The sequence below is a fragment of the Phalangium opilio genome, unplaced genomic scaffold, assembly GCF_054372755.1.
Source record: "Phalangium opilio isolate 3A_F unplaced genomic scaffold, DU_Popi_V2 ptg000200l_1, whole genome shotgun sequence".
Taxonomy (NCBI): domain Eukaryota; kingdom Metazoa; phylum Arthropoda; class Arachnida; order Opiliones; family Phalangiidae; genus Phalangium; species Phalangium opilio.
The window spans coordinates 750,585-769,433 of NW_028324213.1; the positions used below are offsets into that span (position 1 = coordinate 750,585).

An 18,849-nucleotide genomic window follows, 5' to 3' on the forward strand; every position below is an offset into this window, starting at 1 on the left:
AAAATAAAAATTTTAACGATCGTATGATTGCGGATTATATGTATAAGAATTACTCAATAAATTTGTCATAATTTTTTCATTTTATTTTGTATTTTTATGCCCGTGGGCGAGTGTGGAAATGCCGTCATTTAATATAAAACGTTTATCGTCGCAAGGGTTTAGGCAGAGTTTACTCTGCCGAACAGTTTTTAAGATATGTTTTTCACTTACAATTCTAACCATTTCCGCGGTGGTCAGCTCGCGGTTGAAGAGACACTCGCGGTAATGCGCGTGCCAGACGCGTTTCTTCACGACGCGCTTGCACACGCCCTTGCACGTCTTCTTTTCCCCTTTGGCCGACAAAATGCTATACATTTTGGGTCTTAACCCACAGAACTCCTGGATCGGGGTGCCGTCCATCTCGTCTTTGAATTTGCCAAGTCGTTTTTTGTTGACGTCACTGTGAAGCGCGTGTTCCGGTGGGTAACCCGAGAAGTCGTACATATCCGCCTTAGCGGCGAAGTCCGCGTATAGATCATCTGTCTGGATGTGGTAGGTGAGGCTGTCTGTAATTATACGTAATGTCCGCAAATGTTAATGTAAATGTTATGCTAAAGTAAATTATATATAATTATATATAAGGACGTAAAACTTACCAGTATCTGTGAAGAGGAGTTTTGCTTTCTCCCCGTATTGTGCCCGAATTACGTCATAGTGGAAACCATACATGAGCAATTTTGATAAGTCCAGAATTGCGAAGCTTTTGTATATCGGTCGATTTAGTACTAATTTCTTCTTGGCAGAATGTATCCCAACTAGGTCGTTATGAAAAACTGTGAATTTTTCAAATGCGGGGGAACTAGCCTTTTTCACAGCCTTTTCGGGGGTGGTGACTAATTTGAAATCCCGACGGCTACGAAGGTTTTCCATGGTTTTTCCTGATATATAGAAAGAATATATATATATATATATATATATATATATATATATATATATATATATATATATATATATATATATATATATATATATATATATATATATATATATATATATATATATATATATATATATATATATATATATTCCGAGAGCATCTGTGGTTTAATTGACATCGATTCGGGAGCTAGCGGATAACAGTTATGACTTTCATGGAGGTGACTGGGGTATTCAAGATCCACTTCGACAATAAAACCCTCTGGTGACGCATCTTGACACTGTAAAATAGCGCGTTCGGAATCCTCGGTGGGTTCAACCCATTGAAAGTTTCTCATGGGTAGAGCGTCACACATGACGGTTCCATATAGGTTGTTACAATCTGTTGTATCGATGTCAGTTAGTTTCTTCAAGATTATTTTAATTAAGCAAAACAGAATACCTAAATAACATATGTATCCCTCTGGTTTTGATCGGTCATATCCATCTAAGTATCTATTATTGGCCTCCGCGAAGCGATGGCTTATCATTGAAACCCCACCCCGAATTCCTTTTTCAATGAAGAGGTGCATATTTTCATCCAAAAGTAGATCCAATCGCACCTTTGTCATGCACAGAGCTGCCTGCCATGCGAAACCTGGACCGGTGTATGAATGGGCAGGGTCAAGGCGGTAGTAAGTCATGCACATTTTGCGGAAGTTTTGGAAGACGTCCGCTAAGAGGAGGGTGTCCGATAGGACGTACAAATTGTGATATTCCCCTATAAAATCAGTTTTATTTATTTTGCAAAATATAAGTACTTTTAAAATATTTACCTAAATCTTGAATATTGAATGCTCGCCACACATTTTGAGCGTGAGCGTAGTCTTCTTGGCTCAGGGGTTCGTCGGTTAAATCGTTATGGAAACATTCTATTGGAGGTAATTGTTTCTCATTGAAACGCTCTTCGGAATCCATATACGTATATGGGTAAACACCCTTCCGGACAAGTAATTTAACCTCTGTTGGGTTGAAAACAGCGTTCAACGAAGGGAATTTAACTTGCCCCCCTTTCGCCACATTGGAAACTAGAGTTTCGAGGGATGCGGGAAGAAAACGAATGCTGTCGATGAATCGGAGATTGCCGAGCGAGAACGAAATATAGGTTTCGCTGTTGGAAGCGATGCAGTCAATCTTTTTCTTTTTAATAATTGAAATATGTTGCATAATAAGATGTGCGTCATATCTGGGGGATGAAATCACGATATTGAGAAACCAATCATACAACCACTTATCAGTGAATTTAAAAATTAGCTGCTGAGATTATGCATGACGACAGGTATAAATTTGGGTGCTTTTAACTTCAGGTTGCATGCTTGGCATGCGCTTCCCCTATATGCTCCGGTATAATGGTCATGGTCACGAGTTTTCACCGATGTCTTTGTGAATGGCTCCTCGCAAACGTAACAACATAAAGAAGATTGAAATGATGTCTCCTCATCTGTTGTAAGTTGCATTGGAATGTTCTCCTTCAGCTTCTCGGTAATTATATCCGATTCATCCAGCAACATTTTCAAAAATTTTATAGCTCCATCACCTCCTCTATACGTCTTGTGTTTGACGAGATTCCCTGTAAATGAACTAAAGGTTAGATAATTCAATGGGTAACTTACGGATTTGAACTCACCAGTTGGACCTATAAGAGCATATGAAAATCCACATGCTGTGTGTAAAGCCAAAGTTGTAGTCGACGATAGAGATGTGTCTGGCAAACATGTTGTGACTTTGGTGAGAATTGACTCAAAGTCTGCGACTATTATATATGGAACCTGTAAAGAATTTACGGTTAAATACCCTAATAGAAATATAAATATAATCAAATAAATAATTACCATTTGGTTCCATCCAAAGTTTTTGAATTTTAATATGGGATCGTCGTGTGGCATAACCACACGTTGTGGATCGTGGACATTACAGTCACGTAAATGTTCTTCGTGAGTTTGAATTGATGCGCTTCGTTTTAAACAGCGGCGACAATAAAACGATTGATGACCGTGTTTAGTGAACCCACTAAAAAGCCGACTCATGTTGCAGATCAACACATAATGTTTAGATTGTCCGTTTGAGACTAATAGTAGATCTACCTCTCTAGTACTAGGAACCTTTCTCTCGCTAACGTAACGCGGGAAATATCCCTTTTCGTATGCAAATATATTTATAGACAAGTTATTAGCTTCCTCGAACCGTTTAAGTCTAAACGTATCAAGTTCAAATGGAAATGTAATTCCACACATATTCAATTCATTTTCATAGGGTCTATAGTGTGTAATGCGTTGTTGGTTGCTCATAGCTGGGTGGAGTTTGGCTAATATCGACCATAGAAAACACTTATTGTCCTGTTGGTCTTCAGGATTAACGTTAATGGTAGCTTTCTTATTTTCAATTACGGGTGGTAATGGGAAATATGTACCACCTACTAGCGGTAAGTATTGTAAAATGTTAATTTGAACATAAAGAATGCGATCCAGTAGCCAGCCACTCCCCATTGCCTCGAAATTGTTCATACTTTCACTAATCTTGTCCCGACTAGTGTTGATTTGTCGCGGAATAACTTCCGGCGCCAAGGTGGCGTGAGTATAACCCCGAAAGTACGGTGTAGTTTCAGTTTCGGTGCCTGAATTACCTAGTTCACGTGTGTATCTCGCGTGCACAACAAGGTACCATTTAATGCCTTTCTTCTCGCTCAATTTGTTTCTGACATACGACTCGAGTTTCTTACGGTGTTTGTTAATAAACAAAATGGGATCCGTTACACCTTCAGGCGCGGTAATTCGAGCTGAGAAAATAGCGTCCTCGAGTGCGGTAACCTCCTCAATGTTCGGCGCTGGACTTCCGGGTGGGTCGAGTGCGTTTTGTTCGGCCTCCCAATTCTCCATAAAGTCGCTTAAACCCGCATCATCTTGCGAGAGCAAAACGTCTTCATCGACGTCCTCCCTACCCCTCCCATCTAGATTTTGTCTATCCTCCCACATCTTTATAAACGCATCAAGTCCTTCGATATCTTGTGTAGATAACGTCTCATCTGGCATCGACGCATTTTCTACATATAAATTAGGAATTAATTCCTACACCAATTCAAATGTCGAGTTTTACGACTAACGCAACTAAACCCCTGGTGGGTACCTACACCCTGTACATCAATTTGCGGCGGGTAAGACACTTTACATGGGGAAATCAATAAACCAAATATTTACCATTTTCAACTCTGATTCTTTTTCTTTTCTCTGGGATCGGCGCCGCTTTTCTCTTTACGGGTGAATTGGGAGGGGTGACGCGGTTTGATGGTCCTGGTTGCGGGGATAATGGACGCGTATTGTTTTCCGCGACTATTTTTGCCGGGGGCTGACCGTGGTTCGCTTGCCTTAGATGGCGGGATAAATTGTCTTTCCGCGAAAATGGTTTATCACAAACTGGACACGTAATAGAAATATTACCATGTTTGGTCTGCATATGACGAGTGAGGTTCCACTGATTGCTGAAGACATCGGCGCAAGTAGAGCAGGAGTACATCTTGAAATCGAATGTGACCATAGCACCAATTTCCCTTCCCTTTTATACAATTTTTAAGCCCACGTATATATTGTTTCACCCTTTCCTGTGATTCCCATTGGATAAAAAATATTGTCAGCCTTAAACAGTGTCTTTTTCTTGGATTTTCCGGGGTTTCCCCATCAACGTACAGAAATCCAATTGCGCCTGGTTTAAGAAGGTGTAATATGGAAGACCCAAAAAGAACTTTCTAGAAACAATGGAATGTTCTGGAATCGGAAAGAATATTCTAGATGGTCCGAGGTGATCGACACTTCGAATTCGGCTTATATTGTAGGTATTGTAAAGTCAACATGGCACTTTGATGTGAAGACTCCCTCGAGTCTAAGAAATTTACTCCTCCGATAAAAAACCCAAACTGTATCTTTAACAATAGTAGCAGGTACACTCGTACACGAGGGGTTTGCCACCCGAGTTCCGAATGTATATATATGTTATAGCGTTTGACCACCCAGAATAGAGGCTGAATATCACCTCGGTTGAGAAGTCAAGTTGACATGTTAGCTTAAGACGCACGTGTTTTCGCCTTCTAGATGGTTCGAAACGAGGGGTCGGATACGTACTAATTCTATGTACCATGTCCTTTAAGTTATCAGTATATTTTGAACTGGTAACCGACCACCCAGAAAACGGGCTTGATTTCTTCGCGGTTTTTGGGTTTTTTGGGGGAATCCCGATTGAAACCCGTGATTCATAAGTGTATGGTTTTAATCCTACAATTCATACTAACTGTTTGAAGTTCTATTGTGATTTGGTGAAAATCCGTGGAAGGGTTAGAGGTTTTCATACTACATGTTGGACCCAGGGACATGGGCCATTTTCAATATTCTACTCACAACGATTTTTTCTGTCCTAGTGGCAAGTTGAACCCCATTTTTTTTTTTTAAATAAAAAACTTTTAAATTAAATTGAAAATGGTTCTGGGTCGCGTCCCTATGGGTGATATGTCTTGGATATACGCACCAGATAATCATCCCATACAAATTGAAATGGAAGATGGTATTATTTTAAATAATGAGGAGGAGGAGGAAGTTTTTAACTTCATTGTTGAGAATGTTGAGGATGGGGATGATGGAAGTGTTGATTCCCTCGTCACATTTCCAATTCTCCATCCGGGAGATATGTAAGTGAATTTTTATATTATTGTTGTTTAGTATCAATAATTAAGTCAGCTTCTATATAATTAGCGCCGATCTCGGCGATTTTGAGGGGTTTAATGAAGAAGTGGTACTAAACATAAACTGCGATGGCTACCGGTAAATACATCCATATTTATACACCCCACCATAAGTAGTGTTAATTAATTTCGTTTAGCATCATGGATACGGTACGAATTTTACTATTACCGAGTATGGCCACCCCCTCTATCCAGGCCTTATTAACAAGCCTGGAAGACCTAATTGCGGGGTACATACGCCCAAGGTGCGTGTTGAAAATATAGCTAGATTTTAGATTATTTATTTATATATTTTTCTACCCCTCCGCTTAGCCCGACTAGGGATATCAGTGGGCAGTACCCCACCCCAGATGCTGGACTCCCAGCACCTAACTGCGATGGATATGGGTATGATATATTAAAATTACTTAATCTTATTTACATTAATTACAATACACATATATCCACTAAAACATTTTTACATCTTATTTATTGTTAACAGTGTCCAAAACGCCATATTTACGCAGATTGTGAGGATGCGGGACAACCGCAACCGATTGGGAGAGCTAACCCCGGAAGAGATAGAAAACTCTAACCAGCTCGACAGGGCTTTAGTTCAACACATCGGTGTTGCGGTTAACCGCAGTGTGTGCGAACACTTTGATTTAGCACATCAAATTTAAAAAAAAAAAAACTATGAAAAAATAAAAGTTACAATTTGAATTTATTTTGTTTTATTCGTCTCCTAAATGATTATTTACAATTTCTTTGTGGTTATAAATCCACTCGGAAATAATATACATTTAGATAGTGCACACAAATACTTCTTATTATTACGGACAGATTTATGGTTAAGCATACATGTAATCATGGGTCCATCATCGTCTATTTCGTTGGCTTTTGGGCATCCAACTCCATTCAAGTCTATAACTTCCCGATTAATAATGTTCAACAAAAATAAACACTTTTCCTCTCCCTTACAGAATACCCGTTCGTAGCTTTGCACGGCGGCTCTCAGGCACTCAGCGAGTTTATTGTAGGGCGTTACACCATAATCCCATTCCAGACCATGTAGGTTGTTTAGAATCCACCTGTTCTGACGCACAGTGTCGTATGTAAGTTCTTTTTCACTGTACGGGGGCGCGAAAGACCATGATCCAACCCTCGGTGTTTTCTCCACGCTGGTTACCGCCACCTCCTTGGCAATTTTTTCCCGTCCATCACTTGTAGCGCGCCCGTCAAGGAAATCGAAATCGACCACGATGGATTTCTTAAGCCTTGGTGAGGGTAAAAAAAATCACCCATTAACACTGATATTTACAGTTCAAACTATAGCTTTAAAAATAACAAGTCCACAAAAACTATACTTACATTGTACTTGTTGGATGGTCCTTCCTTCCTCGTCGGACTTTAGAGAGATTGTGATGATGGTTTAACTCAGGGTCCTGGCTATTTATACTATTAATAAAATCATCATCCTAGCTTTGACTGTACATTAATGGTGGGCTTTTTCGGGAAGATTATTCTCGAACAATCTACAACTTTGACTGTACATTTTACGTCATGGCCTTAAACAACGTTAACTTGGGTTTTACGGGGAATTTTATTTTTTCTAGAATGATCTAGAATAATCGGTAGAGCTGGGTTTTTACGGGGATTCTTTATTTTCCCCCAACGTCATCTGGAGTTTCATACCCCCTTAACCATTTGATTAATACGGGCGAAATTAATGGTTCAAATTTTAATCTAATTAACATATTAAAATACAGTTTATTTCTTAAATCGTAATTCACCCTATCTTCATACTCCAATGTATGTACTTCTACATCCGAGAATCGAACACGCTTCATTGACCTGTCAATCAAAAACACCCCTTGCAGATGCGATAGAGGGGTGAGTCAATCAAAAAGACTTAACCGCACACTTTAAAGTTTCTTATACGATTCTCTCCATCTTAACCATTTTCTCATCCACCATCTTGTTTCTCACTCCTCCACCTCAGCGCCTCCTCCTCCTCCTCAACGCCTCCTCCTCCCCTGCCTTCCACTGTACCTGTGCCAGTATCGGCACGAAGACCCTACTCGTGGGTTCGAATCCCACTTCTGACAAGATATGTTTTATGAAATTAACTGGGAGAGATGTAATTTATAAAACGTCCAAATTACATAAAACCACGTCAGGATGGCCGGGCGGTCTAAGGCCCCAGACTAAAGGGACTTAAGGTTCTTTCAGACGATCCAACTTTTTGACTCAGCTTGATGGGTCAACTCGAGTTGAATCAAGTAGTTGGATGGTGTGAATAGACGCTGGATGAGTTGAGCCACCAAAAAAGTTGGCTAGGAAAAATTGGATCAGTGATCCAAATTTTGCTGACTCAACTTTTTAATTTCATTCTCCAGCCAATCAAAATGAATTACAAAAAAAGCCTTTTTCGCGGCTTATTTCGTAAGTGGCAAGGTAGGTGGCGCTTAAAAAGTTCCATTTGGCGGTAAAAGTTTAGTCGTGTGAATAGGAAGGATTTATTACACTTTTCCCTTCAAAAGTTGGGCAAGTTGATACAACTTTTTGACCCATCGAGCTGAGTCAAAAAGTTGGATCGTCTGAAAGAGCCTTTAGTTTCCTTCTTTCACGATGTGAATCTGTGTTTTCTGGTCCTTGTATGAGGGCGTGGGTTCGAATCCCACTTCTGACATGATATGTTTTATGAAATTAACTGGGAGAGATGTAATTTATAAAACGTCCAAATTACATAAAACCACGTCAGGATGGCCGAGCGGTCTAAGGCGCATAACTCAAGGGACCTAATTTTCCTTCGTTAACGATGTGAATCTTTATTCTGGTCCTCGTATGAGGACGTGGGTTCGAATCCCTCTTCTGACACGATATATTTTATGAAATTAACTGGAAGAGATGTAATTTATAAAACGTCCAAATTGCATAACATCACGTCAGGATGGCAGAGCGGTCTAAGGCGCAGAACTCAAGGGACATAGTTTCCTTTTTTCACGATGTGAATATGTGTATTCTGGTCCTCGTATGAGGGCGTGGGCTCGAATCCCACTTCTGACAGGATATGTTTTATGAAATTAACTTGAAGAGATGTAGTTTATAAAACGTCCAAATTGCATAACACTACATCAGGATGAACGAGCGGTCTAAAGCGCCAGTCTCAAGGGGCTTAATTTGCTTCGTTCACGATGTAAATCTTTACTCTGGTCTTCGTATGAGGGCGTGGATTCGAATCCCTCTTCTGACACGATATATTTTATGAAATTAACTGAAAGAGATGTAATTTATAAAACGTCCAAATTGCATAACACCACGTCAGGATGGCCGAGCGGTCTAAGGCCCCAGACTAAAGGGACTTAGTTTCCTTCTTTCACTATGTGAATCTGTGTTTTCTGGTCCTTGAATGAGGGCGTGGGTTCGAATCCCACTTCTGACATGATATGTTTTATGAAATTAACTGGAAGCGATGTAATTTATAAAACGTCCAAATTGAATAAAACCACGTCAGGATGGCCGGGCGGTCTAAGGCGCAGAACTCAAGGGTCTTAGTTTTCCTTCGTTCACGTTGTGAATCTGTGTATTCTGGTCCTAGTATGAGGGCGTGGGTTCGAATCCCACTTCTGACATGATATGTTTTATGAAATTAACTGGAAGAGATGTAATTTATAAAACGTCCAAATTACATAAAACCACGTCAGGATGGCCGAGCGGTCTAAGGCGCAAGACTCAAGGGACATAGTTTCCTTCTTTCACGATGTGAATCTGTGTTTTCTGGTCCTTTTATGAGGGCGTGGGTTCGAATCCCACTTCTGACATGATATGTTTTATGAAATTAACTGGAAGAGATGTAATTTATAAAACGTCCAAATTACATAAAACCACGTCAGGATGGCCGAGCGGTCTAAGGCGCAAGACTCAAGGGACTTAGTTTCCTTCTTTCACGATGTGAATCTGTGTATTCTGGTCCTCTTATGAGGGCGTGGGTTCGAATCCCACTTCTGACATGATATGTTTTATGAAATTAACTGGGAGAGATGTAATTTATAAAACGTCCAAATTACATAAAACCACGTCAGGATGGCCGGGCGGTCTAAGGCGCAGAACTCAAGGGTCTTAGTTTTCCTTCGTTCACGTTGTGAATCTGTGTATTCTGGTCCTCGTATGAGGGCGTGGGTTCGAATCCCACTTCTGACATGACACGTATTATGAAATTAACTGGAAGAGATGTAATTTATAAAACGTCCAAATTACATAAAACCACGTCAGGATGGCCGAGCGGTCTAAGGCGCAAGGCTCAAGGGTCTTAGTTTCCTTCTTTCACGATGTGAATCTGTGTATTCTGGTCCTCGTATGAGGGCGTGGGTTCGAATCCCACTTCTGACATGATATGTTTTATGAAATTAACTGGGAGAGATGTAATTTATAAAACGTCCAAATTACATAAAACCACGTCAGGATGGCCGGGCGGTCTAAGGCGCAGAACTCAAGGGTCTTAGTTTTCCTTCGTTCACGATGTAAATCTTTACTCTGGTCTTCGTATGAGGGCGTGGATTCCAATCCCTCTTCTGACACGATATATTTTATGAAATTAACTGAAAGAGATGTAATTTATAAAACGTCCAAATTGCATAACACCACGTCAGGATGGCCGAGCGGTCTAAGGCCCCAGACTAAAGGGACTTAGTTTCCTTCTTTCACGATGTGAATCTGTGTTTTCTGGTCCTTGTATGAGGGCGTGGGTTCGAATCCCACTTCTGACATGATATGTTTTATGAAATTAACTGGGAGAGATGTAATTTATAAAACGTCCAAATTACATAAAACCACGTCAGGATGGCCGGGCGGTCTAAGGCGCAAGACTCAAGGGACTTAGTTTCCTTCTTTCACGATGTGAATCTGTGTATTCTGGTCCTCGTATGAGGGCGTGGGTTCGAATCCCACTTCTGACATGATATGTTTTATTAAAATAACTGGTACCAATACATATTTTAGCTTTAACCCCGTTCCTTAAAAAATGGTATGGTCTAAGTTAAATCCTTGCTTGGTTTTTAGTAAAAATGCAGCTCCTTTCCTTGTTCAGCATGAAGTAGCGTTATAAGCAGACTTTTGTACCATAAGTGAAAAGTTCAAAATGTATATTAGTGACACCAAACACATTAGAGAGCGTCGGTGTCGACTTCGATTGTCTACGGGAGGTAGGGCGAACTAGGGAAATTACTTTCTCATAGTCGTAAACAACGGCATAGAACTGAGATTGTGGAAAATCTTGCATTTTTAAAGGCAAATGTTAAATTGTGGGCATAAATGTTTGTGATGTGTTTCAATTAGTATTCATTGAGTACTTTATTTCTTGTCATATTTTTCCCGGAAATATCGGTTTACATGAAGCCGGTATTGGCCGATACCGATATAAAAAACATAGGCCGATAAATCGGCCGATATATCGGTGCATCCCTAATATAGTCAATGTCAAGTTATATTCAAACATTTTCAAACTAATAAAATTAATTTGTGTGATGCGAAAGCTTTTGTGATAAAACATGCGTTCAGTCCTTAATTACTTTTCCTTATTTTATTACTCTAATATTCGCCTTATAGACAAGAGGGTGTCATGATAAAAGTTGTGTGTTTTTAAAAATTGGAAACACAATACTTTAGGGAGGGCTTAAGCCCACCCAGTTTTGAGACCCACGCCACTGATGCCTCGGGTACTAGGCATTAAGCTGAAATAGCAATCCAAGGGTGACTAGGAAGGCTGCTTTAAAACGTGAGGCAGCTGGGAATTACCTTCAAGACCATGCAAATTGTTCGCAAAGTTTGTAAATTTTTATCTCGGCTTGAGTAGTTGAAACAGTTTTGGGGAAATTTGTGCCCAAAGAGACTAAAGTGCACAATTTCCGGAATAAGTTACCTCATGTTTATGACGTTTTGGATAATAGGCGATGCCTTATTTGACATTTCAAAAATCTTATAGGTCGATAAGAAAGGATATTTTCCGTAATGTAATGACTTGTTCTGGGTGTAACCATAATGACAGAAAAACTCCAAATGAATAAGACTACCAAAGTAGACTGCGTTTCCGTTGTTGAAGACGAAATCCTCGTCTTCTCCCATCTTCCTCGGGAAAGTCTTCAATCTTCTCTGGAACTCTTGAAAAATATCTTGACGGTTGGCCTGTAGAAGAGGGAATTTAGTTTGAGCTTAATAGACAACAATGACAAAATGAACTTTAAGTTAGGGTTTTCATTCAGATCGGTCTATGCTATGTTCGGACAAGAGCAAATGTGTCTTAACCCGCATCGCCAGATCTGTACGACGGTGTGAGTAATTAACGAAGACAAAAGTCACTACATTCTACCTAGGTTACGGACTTTCCAGTTTTAGGGTTATGATAAGTTCTTTTTTTTCAAACCGAGGAATTAAAACTCACTAAACTTGAAACAACTATTTACCTTAAGAAAGTCAACTAATGCATTGTTGTGTTGAAAAACCATGCGCGTTTTAGGGTATTTGAAGATATCGTTCATGTGATTTATGTTTCGATCCACCTGCACCGTCAATTTGGTCGACATGCTGGCCTTGAAGGCTTCAACTAAAAGGAAGCAACCGACGAAATAGGTGGCCCACAGAATCTTTAGGGCACGATCGCATTTGTTAACAAATAAATCACATTCACTTAAAGAAATTAATCGGGGCACCAATCGTTTGCAAATCGCGAACAAAAGTTTTAAATTGAACAAAATAAGAAACATATTGATAAAAATCCATACCTGAAAAAGTCAATACATCAGTTAAAATTTTAAAAAGGTTAGCTTCTGCCTGTTTTTGGGTAAAATGCCAAGTTCTGTTATATTGACTTTTACATCCACTTGCAGGCAGGGTTGGCAGATTTTCCCTAGGGCCAGTTTTAACCAAGATTAAAACCGGTTAAAAGGGTCCTGGGAAAAACCAATTCTCCCCAGTTTTCGAACTTTCGAACTAATATTAAACTATTCCTTTCATAAAGAAGGGTAAGGCGCGTTTTATTGTTTTAGACAATTAGTTTTGGTACATTTTTTTAGTTTTACTTTTTTTTTGGAAAAATGTATCGCTACTTTAAAGAAGTAAGATGCGAGCCGCGTAGAATATATTTTTTCAATTAATATTTAAATTAAACTTCTATAAATTAATTTTAATTTTAAATGAACTCTCAATAGGACAAGCCTTGGATTTAGGATGCCATAAGCCTTTGTGGTAAATGAACTTTGAAAGATTTTAAGGCCGTAAATGGTTTAGACCGGTGAAGCCCATTTTTTTAGTGTCCTGGGAAAAACTAGTTTTTCCCATTTTTCCCACTAACCTAGTTTTTGACGGGAAAGCCCGACCCTGCTTGCTGGTGACTAGTTGGCAAATTAGAAATAGAGAAGAGATACACCAAAGGTCGAAAGATATCAAAAATTCCGGTCAATGATATTTGGTATTCGTCTTCCCGGAAGTAAGACAGGATGTTATGTTCGGAGTGAAAATATGGGTGTGTGTAAGTTCGGTTATACTCAGCCCGAAGGATATCATAAACTTGAAGAGCAAAGGGACCCAAGTAGAAATCACCGGTCTAAAACGACATATAAAACTAATATAATTTTCTTCAAATGTATCATAAACCAAAACATTGCCTGTTCGAAGTTCCTTAAGACGACGGGAATGTACGATATATTCACCCTTTTATTAAATTTGAATTAAAATTTAGGTCCCACTTTAAAAATATTACTTTAAACGCCAGAAACACACACTTTCCAGTCGGATATAAAATGAATTTGTTGATAAGAGTATCTTCACGGGTGAACTTTTCATAAGCAAATGTTCTCGTTCTGTTGCTGTAGTGCTTCTAAGGAAACAAATGCGGAAAACAATTGATAGTAAATTTTTGAAAGCATTTCGAAGTGGACAAGTCCCCTTTTAATAAGTGAAAGATTGATGTCTTAAAACGTCAACGCATATGCACTATGTTATAAAGGACCGATATTTCGGCAAAAATTACACAAGGCTCATAGTGACATTATTTAGCCCTGTTTGACTTCCACTGAGTTCTAGGATGATGCCACACTAATAGTTTTCGGGTGCGCCATATTGTGGACAATTTAGCCTACCTAGTAGGTTTAATTGAGTTTTGACGTTTGTAATGGTAAGAAGCATGAACTTTCTATATAAGTAAAGAGCTTCATTTCTCTGTTATGTTAAAAGGTCCATTTGTAATTATCACTTAACATTAGAGATAGGGCGATAAAACATTCGAAAATAGCGCAAAACGGGTCATTTTTGATCATTGATTACGCTTAAAAGCGCGAGTGAATTTCGAGGCGCTTTTCTTTAAAATGTAGTGAGAATGTCACGCTATAGAAATACCTGAAAGGATACTTGCGGTTTTTTGCTGGTCTTTTACAGTAGCGCCGCCAAGATATTTTCTCGCGTAGGCACAGCGTGATCTAGAGGCCCCCTTCCCCTTTGTTTTTAAAAAATTATCATGCATTATGATGCAATATCGGACATTTAGTAAAATAAGTGGTTTTGTATATTTCTGTAATATTTTCGAATTTTGGAATGTATTTCAGGATTTTGAGGAATATCTCCAGTTTTTAAGGGGGTTTTCCTTTTTTGTGAGATAATTAGGAGTACGGAATTTTTGGCACCCGTGTCCCAGCTATCCCTCCTCATACATTTAGTCAAAGAATGAAATTCTTCTGTTCGAGCCTTTTCCGAATTCATCGACCACTAACATAGGATTGTCTCTTATGTAGTTAGATAGATCACGATTAATTGAAAGTATGGCCAGGTCTGATAACCTTTCCTCCCCCATTGTAGTACGTAATCGTGTTTCAATTCTATTCAGGGAACTGAAACTTCTTTCAGAAACTGTATTGGCCACGGGAATGCACAAAACAACATTGTAATATTTTACTAGATCCCGAAAGCCACCTTTTATTGGCAATAAATACTTGTAACATTCGGCCACACTATTTAAATTTTTGGATTTTATTATATTTCTAGCTATGTTTATCTGACCTTTCAAAGAATCGAGGTCAAAATCCAGCCGGCTGTACTTTTGACAGTAAGCTGTGACTTCCTTTTCGTTATGAAAGTTTTCCGAATGAGGATCAGACGCCATTACACCTTTGTATAGTGTCGCGTTTTCTAAAAGCCTTTTTTTCATTTCTGATACAAATTTATCAATAAGTTCGAAGTAAATGACTCTCTTCTGACCAATTATGGTTTTTACTTCCGAGTGTCGGTTACCTGTCGTGGTAATAATTACACTGTCTCGCAGTCTCATATTAGGGATTATCTTCCGTTTCCGTGAAGCTAAAGGTTCGCTGGTACGTTCTGGCACAGGGATAAAAGCGGACTCAGCCAACTTTGAAGCTTCTTTCCAAATTAATTCCAGCTTCTCTGAGTTTCTAACATTTTCTAATTTTCCTACAGTAGCTTCACAAATAACAATTGCTTGTGTGAAGACAACATTCGGACTTTGCAAATATTCAGAAAGGGAGTTCGTAATACACAATACTTCATTTAAAGCCACAATCAAAATTAAGTTGTTAAAGTTTTGTAATTGAGAAATATACCTGCGGCCCTCGGCTGCTTCTTCAGACTTTCCCTTCTCAATAACATTCTATAATGCTAAAATCACGGCATTGAACCTATGTCTAAAATAGTGAAGGCCTTTTTTTTGCTTGACCAACTTGTGTTGCAGCTTTGTGGCATTTTTAGGATCTTGTCATAACCTAATTCTTTCTGGGAGTCTTCAAAATATGCGCTTCTTATAACCGAATTACTTTGAAAGTTGTATATTGCTTGTAGAAGACCGAGAAATTCTCGGACTGCCAAGATGTTGGAGCAACAGTCAACCAAAACTAAATTTAACCTGTGGGCGTAGCAATGCACATACGGACAATTCCCACCAACCGCCGCTTCAATTTTCACTCGCACTCCGTTTACATGCCCACTCATAACGCTAGCCCCATCATAGGTCTGTGCTACGCAGTTTCCTATTTTTAAACCACAATCCTTAAGAAGCTTGATAATGGCCAATGAAATGTTCTCGGAATCAAATTTATGTAAATCTGTATACCCCAAAACCTTTCTATGACGGCTTCATCTCTAATTCTAGTATATCTAAGACATACACTCAACTGCTCTACACCCGCGTTGTCTCTCGTTTCATCAGCAATAACAGAATAAATTCCACCGGATTCATTAAGTTCTTGTAATAACATTTTCCTTACTAAATTTCCACAAATATTAATTAGTTCATTTTGAATTGTACTTTGCATATATTTGGCGTTATTAGGCATGTTTTCGCACTTGGCTCTCAAATCAGGGCATTTTGTTTTCAAAAGGTCTAAAATCTCAACAAAGTTGCCTCTGTTTCCATTTCGGTCATCAGACCTATGGCCCCGCAGGTCGAGATCTTGTTGGGCGCAGAGTATTATTATTTGCACGTGTGCGGATAGCACATCTCGGTTTCTAATAACATCCACTCTATGATGGTCATTAACCTGACACGCTACTGAACCGCTAGCTTTCGTTTCCAAATAATCCAAGTATTTTGGATATGATTGTTGATAAGAAGATTTAGACGAGTAAATATGCTCTTCAAATTTTTTTGCCATATTTTTCCAGTCCGAAAACCCAGTAATAAAAGCCGTACTTCTACTACTCGGAAAATGCCTACAACAAAAGCAATAAACCTTATCCTTTGCTACGGAGTATTCGAGCATTTCAAATTTGCTGTACCAAGCATAATTGAAGACTCGATTTTTGCCACCAATTAAAGTTTTTGGGAAAGAACCCAGGTTTGGCTGAACGGGCAAACAATCTCTATCCAAACTAATATCCAAAGCATTTAAATTTGATAATGATTTTGTACTTCCCTCCTCTTTACTCCAGTTTTTAATGGGCTTTTGCTTTTCAATTATATCTGTATCGGTATTTCTAATTTTCATCGCTTCTTCGGTAACCATTTCTGAACCTGAAAGCTCGAAAGCATTTATTTCAGGAAGAATGCCTGGAATGGTTATCAAAGTTTCGCATTCTACATCGTGCTCCTGAACCTCATGGTTCTCACCGAGACTACTAACATTCCCCTTAAATGATGGTTGCAAAAACCGTTCCATTGCACCTCTCAGATTATCAACTAATATTTCATCTCTCTTTCTTTTTTGACGTTTTTGGGCCCCCGAAATAAATTTCCTTGAGTTCATATTTCTAGTTTTAAACTATCTATAGTAAACGCTTGGGTTTATAGTCTTAAAAAGACCGGGTTTTAGTCTTAAAAAAAGACTTGTTTATCCTTAAGAAAAGACTGTTGTTTAGTCTTAATAAAGACTGTTGTTTAGTCTTAAAAAAGACTGTTGTTTAGTCTTAAAAAAGACTGCTGTTTAGTCTTAAAAAAGACTGCTGTTTAGTCTTAAAAAAGACTGCTGTTTAGTCTTAAAAAAGACTGCTGTTTAGTCTCAAAAAAGACTGCTGTTTAGTCTCAAAAAAGACTGTTGTTTAGTCTTAAAAAAGACTGTTGTTTAGTCTTAAAAAAGACTGTTGTTTAGTCTTAAAAGAACTGTTGTTTTGATTAGTCTTAAAAATTTAAGCTCTACTACAAGATAACTAGTTTGCTCTGCTCAAGAAGACGAAATAAAATATATGACATGGTTTTCACAAAGAGGCGCCTTTTGTATCAAACCTGTGGTTAAAGGGAGTGGGGAACGGAATTTTTCGGATCCACGACGAGAAATGTGACGGCGGGAGGGGGACGACTGTCGGATGGGGACGTGAATATACTGTCCTCTCTAAGTTGGCTTTGTGCACGTAGGCACGTGCACAACGCCTCTTTCGTTCGCCTTCGCCATTGTTGCTTGACACCACAAGCGAAGCCTGAAAGACCCAAAAATTTACTCTCGTATATAATCTCGGGTGTTCTCGATACTAGTTTATAGTTGGAAAATTTTATTCCTCTGCGCGACGTATGCCGCCTACGTTTTTAGGTCCTTTCTAGTTTTAATGCGAGAGGTGTAACCTGGGGGTCAACGGTCAACAATTTAGCGGGGGGATCTTGTTCTTTAGAATATAAAGAAAACGGGTTTTTGAAATGCTCTCTTGTACATTAAAAAGGCATAATGTAGCGAAAATATCAAACAGGTACTAACGGACCCTTAGGGGAGTGAATGCAGGTGTGTGATGTTGTGTTTGATTTTAACAAATAGAAATATAAACAGTGAAAGTACATAAAGTAATTAAACGCTGTTACAGTAAGAAATAAAATTTTATTTGAAGGCCTCTATAGGCACGTTTTTAAAAATATGGAGGCCCCCCCAAGTAGGCCAAAATTTTTCAACGTAGGCACGTGCCTACTGCTGGCGGCGCGACTGTATACTGGTAAAGGGATGTTTTATATTCGAAAGAGAGAGGTCAAGCAATTTGCTTGATTCCTAATTTTATGTTCGGGCGCACGCGAGGGGCTGCTATCTCTCTCTAGAAAATGTACACCTGATTTCAGATTCACGAATTCCTCCATTTTCAACCCTATGAATTCATGATTCTCTACTGAATACAGAATTCTTAGAAAGAATTCAAAGAATTCGAGATATTCATCAATGTGCTAGATGACTTCACGCAAGTAAAAAATGAATTCACATCGGAATTAATAAATTTTTTAGTGAATTCGTTAATGTTTAAGTGAATTCAGGGAATTTACTGAATTCATCAATGCTTTAGATGAATTCACTAAATTAAAAAGAGATCCCACTGAATTCATCTGTGAATTCGTAAATTTTGAAGCGAAGTCACGGAATTGATCAGTGAATTACTTAGTTTTGAAGTGAGTTCACGGAATTCAACAAATTCCTCTGTGATATTCCAGTATTCAAATGTTTTAAGTGAATTTTCGGTAAATAATTTAGTGATGGACTAGTCACCTTACGAGTCCCAGTATACCGATTACGGGTAAAAGCATTAGAAAGGAAATGTGTGAACACCTTTTTACTATACTAAAAGGATTACACGTAAAAGTGAAATCCCTGTCCTACAGTGGTTAATTAAATTATAAGACTTTACTAGTCATCGGTGGACAGAGACTTCTTAAGCGATAAGTTATTTAAAAATACTTTTACCTAAGGTCTGGTTCATAACACAAATTTATTTTTATGAGGTAA

The 18,849-nt window shown here is 38.8% G+C and overlaps 4 protein-coding genes and 2 non-coding genes across 7 annotated transcripts; 3 read left to right on the forward strand and 3 right to left on the reverse strand.

The window, feature by feature from the left end:
• Positions 1-81: 81 nt before the first annotated feature.
• Positions 82-2,121, reverse strand: LOC149621769 (uncharacterized). The gene is made up of 6 exons (XM_089853628.1): positions 1,731-2,121; positions 1,358-1,675; positions 1,075-1,297; positions 636-892; positions 220-545; positions 82-174 (listed from the first exon to the last, which is right to left on the reverse strand). Exons 1-6 carry the CDS (start codon positions 2,119-2,121, stop codon positions 82-84), a joined length of 1,608 nt encoding a protein of 535 aa, XP_089709754.1.
• LOC149621770 (uncharacterized) lies at positions 1,966-4,464 on the reverse strand. Its single transcript, XM_089853629.1, has 4 exons — positions 4,149-4,464; positions 2,787-3,994; positions 2,582-2,723; positions 1,966-2,524 (listed from the first exon to the last, which is right to left on the reverse strand). The coding sequence occupies exons 1-4, from the start codon at positions 4,462-4,464 to the stop codon at positions 2,205-2,207; spliced, it is 1,986 nt and encodes a 661-aa protein (XP_089709755.1). The 3' UTR covers positions 1,966-2,204.
• A 929-nt stretch (positions 4,465-5,393) lies between these two features.
• Positions 5,394-7,272, reverse strand: LOC149621771 (uncharacterized). Its single transcript, XM_089853618.1, has 2 exons — positions 7,031-7,272; positions 5,394-6,936 (listed from the first exon to the last, which is right to left on the reverse strand). Coding segments are annotated over exons 1-2 (522 nt in total). The 5' UTR covers positions 7,033-7,272; the 3' UTR covers positions 5,394-6,416.
• On the forward strand, positions 5,418-6,390 carry LOC149621772 (uncharacterized). Of its 2 annotated transcripts, none has more exons than XM_089853616.1 (5): positions 5,418-5,626; positions 5,691-5,759; positions 5,818-5,925; positions 5,993-6,067; positions 6,162-6,390. In XM_089853616.1, exons 1-5 carry the CDS (start codon positions 5,418-5,420, stop codon positions 6,340-6,342), a joined length of 642 nt encoding a protein of 213 aa, XP_089709742.1. In that variant the 3' UTR covers positions 6,343-6,390. The 2 variants fall into 2 exon arrangements, with proteins under 2 accessions (XP_089709742.1, XP_089709743.1); XM_089853617.1 differs by having other exon boundaries at positions 6,187-6,390.
• Positions 7,273-8,982: 1,710 nt separating the features above from the next.
• TRNAF-AAA (transfer RNA phenylalanine (anticodon AAA)) lies at positions 8,983-9,104 on the forward strand. The gene is made up of 2 exons: positions 8,983-9,020; positions 9,059-9,104. It is a non-coding gene; the product is annotated as a tRNA-Phe (tRNA).
• A 1,202-nt stretch (positions 9,105-10,306) lies between these two features.
• TRNAF-AAA (transfer RNA phenylalanine (anticodon AAA)) lies at positions 10,307-10,428 on the forward strand. The gene is made up of 2 exons: positions 10,307-10,344; positions 10,383-10,428. It is a non-coding gene; the product is annotated as a tRNA-Phe (tRNA).
• The last annotated feature ends 8,421 nt before the right edge of the window (positions 10,429-18,849 follow it).

Coding starts and splice junctions, on each gene's coding strand:
- LOC149621769 (XM_089853628.1), bottom strand. CDS start 2,121: ATGCAACATATTTCAATTATTAAAAAGAAAAAGATTGACTGCATCGCT. Junction 893..1,074: donor ATGTCAATTAAACCACAGAT/GCTCTCGGAATA, acceptor AAACCTTCGTAG/CCGTCGGGATTTCAAATTAG. Junction 546..635: donor ACTCCTCTTCACAGATACTG/GTAAGTTTTACG, acceptor GTATAATTACAG/ACAGCCTCACCTACCACATC.
- LOC149621770 (XM_089853629.1), bottom strand. CDS start 4,464: ATGTACTCCTGCTCTACTTGCGCCGATGTCTTCAGCAATCAGTGGAAC. Junction 3,995..4,148: donor AAGAATCAGAGTTGAAAATG/GTAAATATTTGG, acceptor ATTTATATGTAG/AAAATGCGTCGATGCCAGAT. Junction 2,525..2,581: donor TGCTCTTATAGGTCCAACTG/GTGAGTTCAAAT, acceptor GTTCATTTACAG/GGAATCTCGTCAAACACAAG.
- LOC149621772 (XM_089853616.1), top strand. CDS start 5,418: ATGGTTCTGGGTCGCGTCCCTATGGGTGATATGTCTTGGATATACGCA. Junction 5,627..5,690: donor ATTCTCCATCCGGGAGATAT/GTAAGTGAATTT, acceptor CTATATAATTAG/CGCCGATCTCGGCGATTTTG. Junction 6,068..6,161: donor CCTAACTGCGATGGATATGG/GTATGATATATT, acceptor TATTGTTAACAG/TGTCCAAAACGCCATATTTA.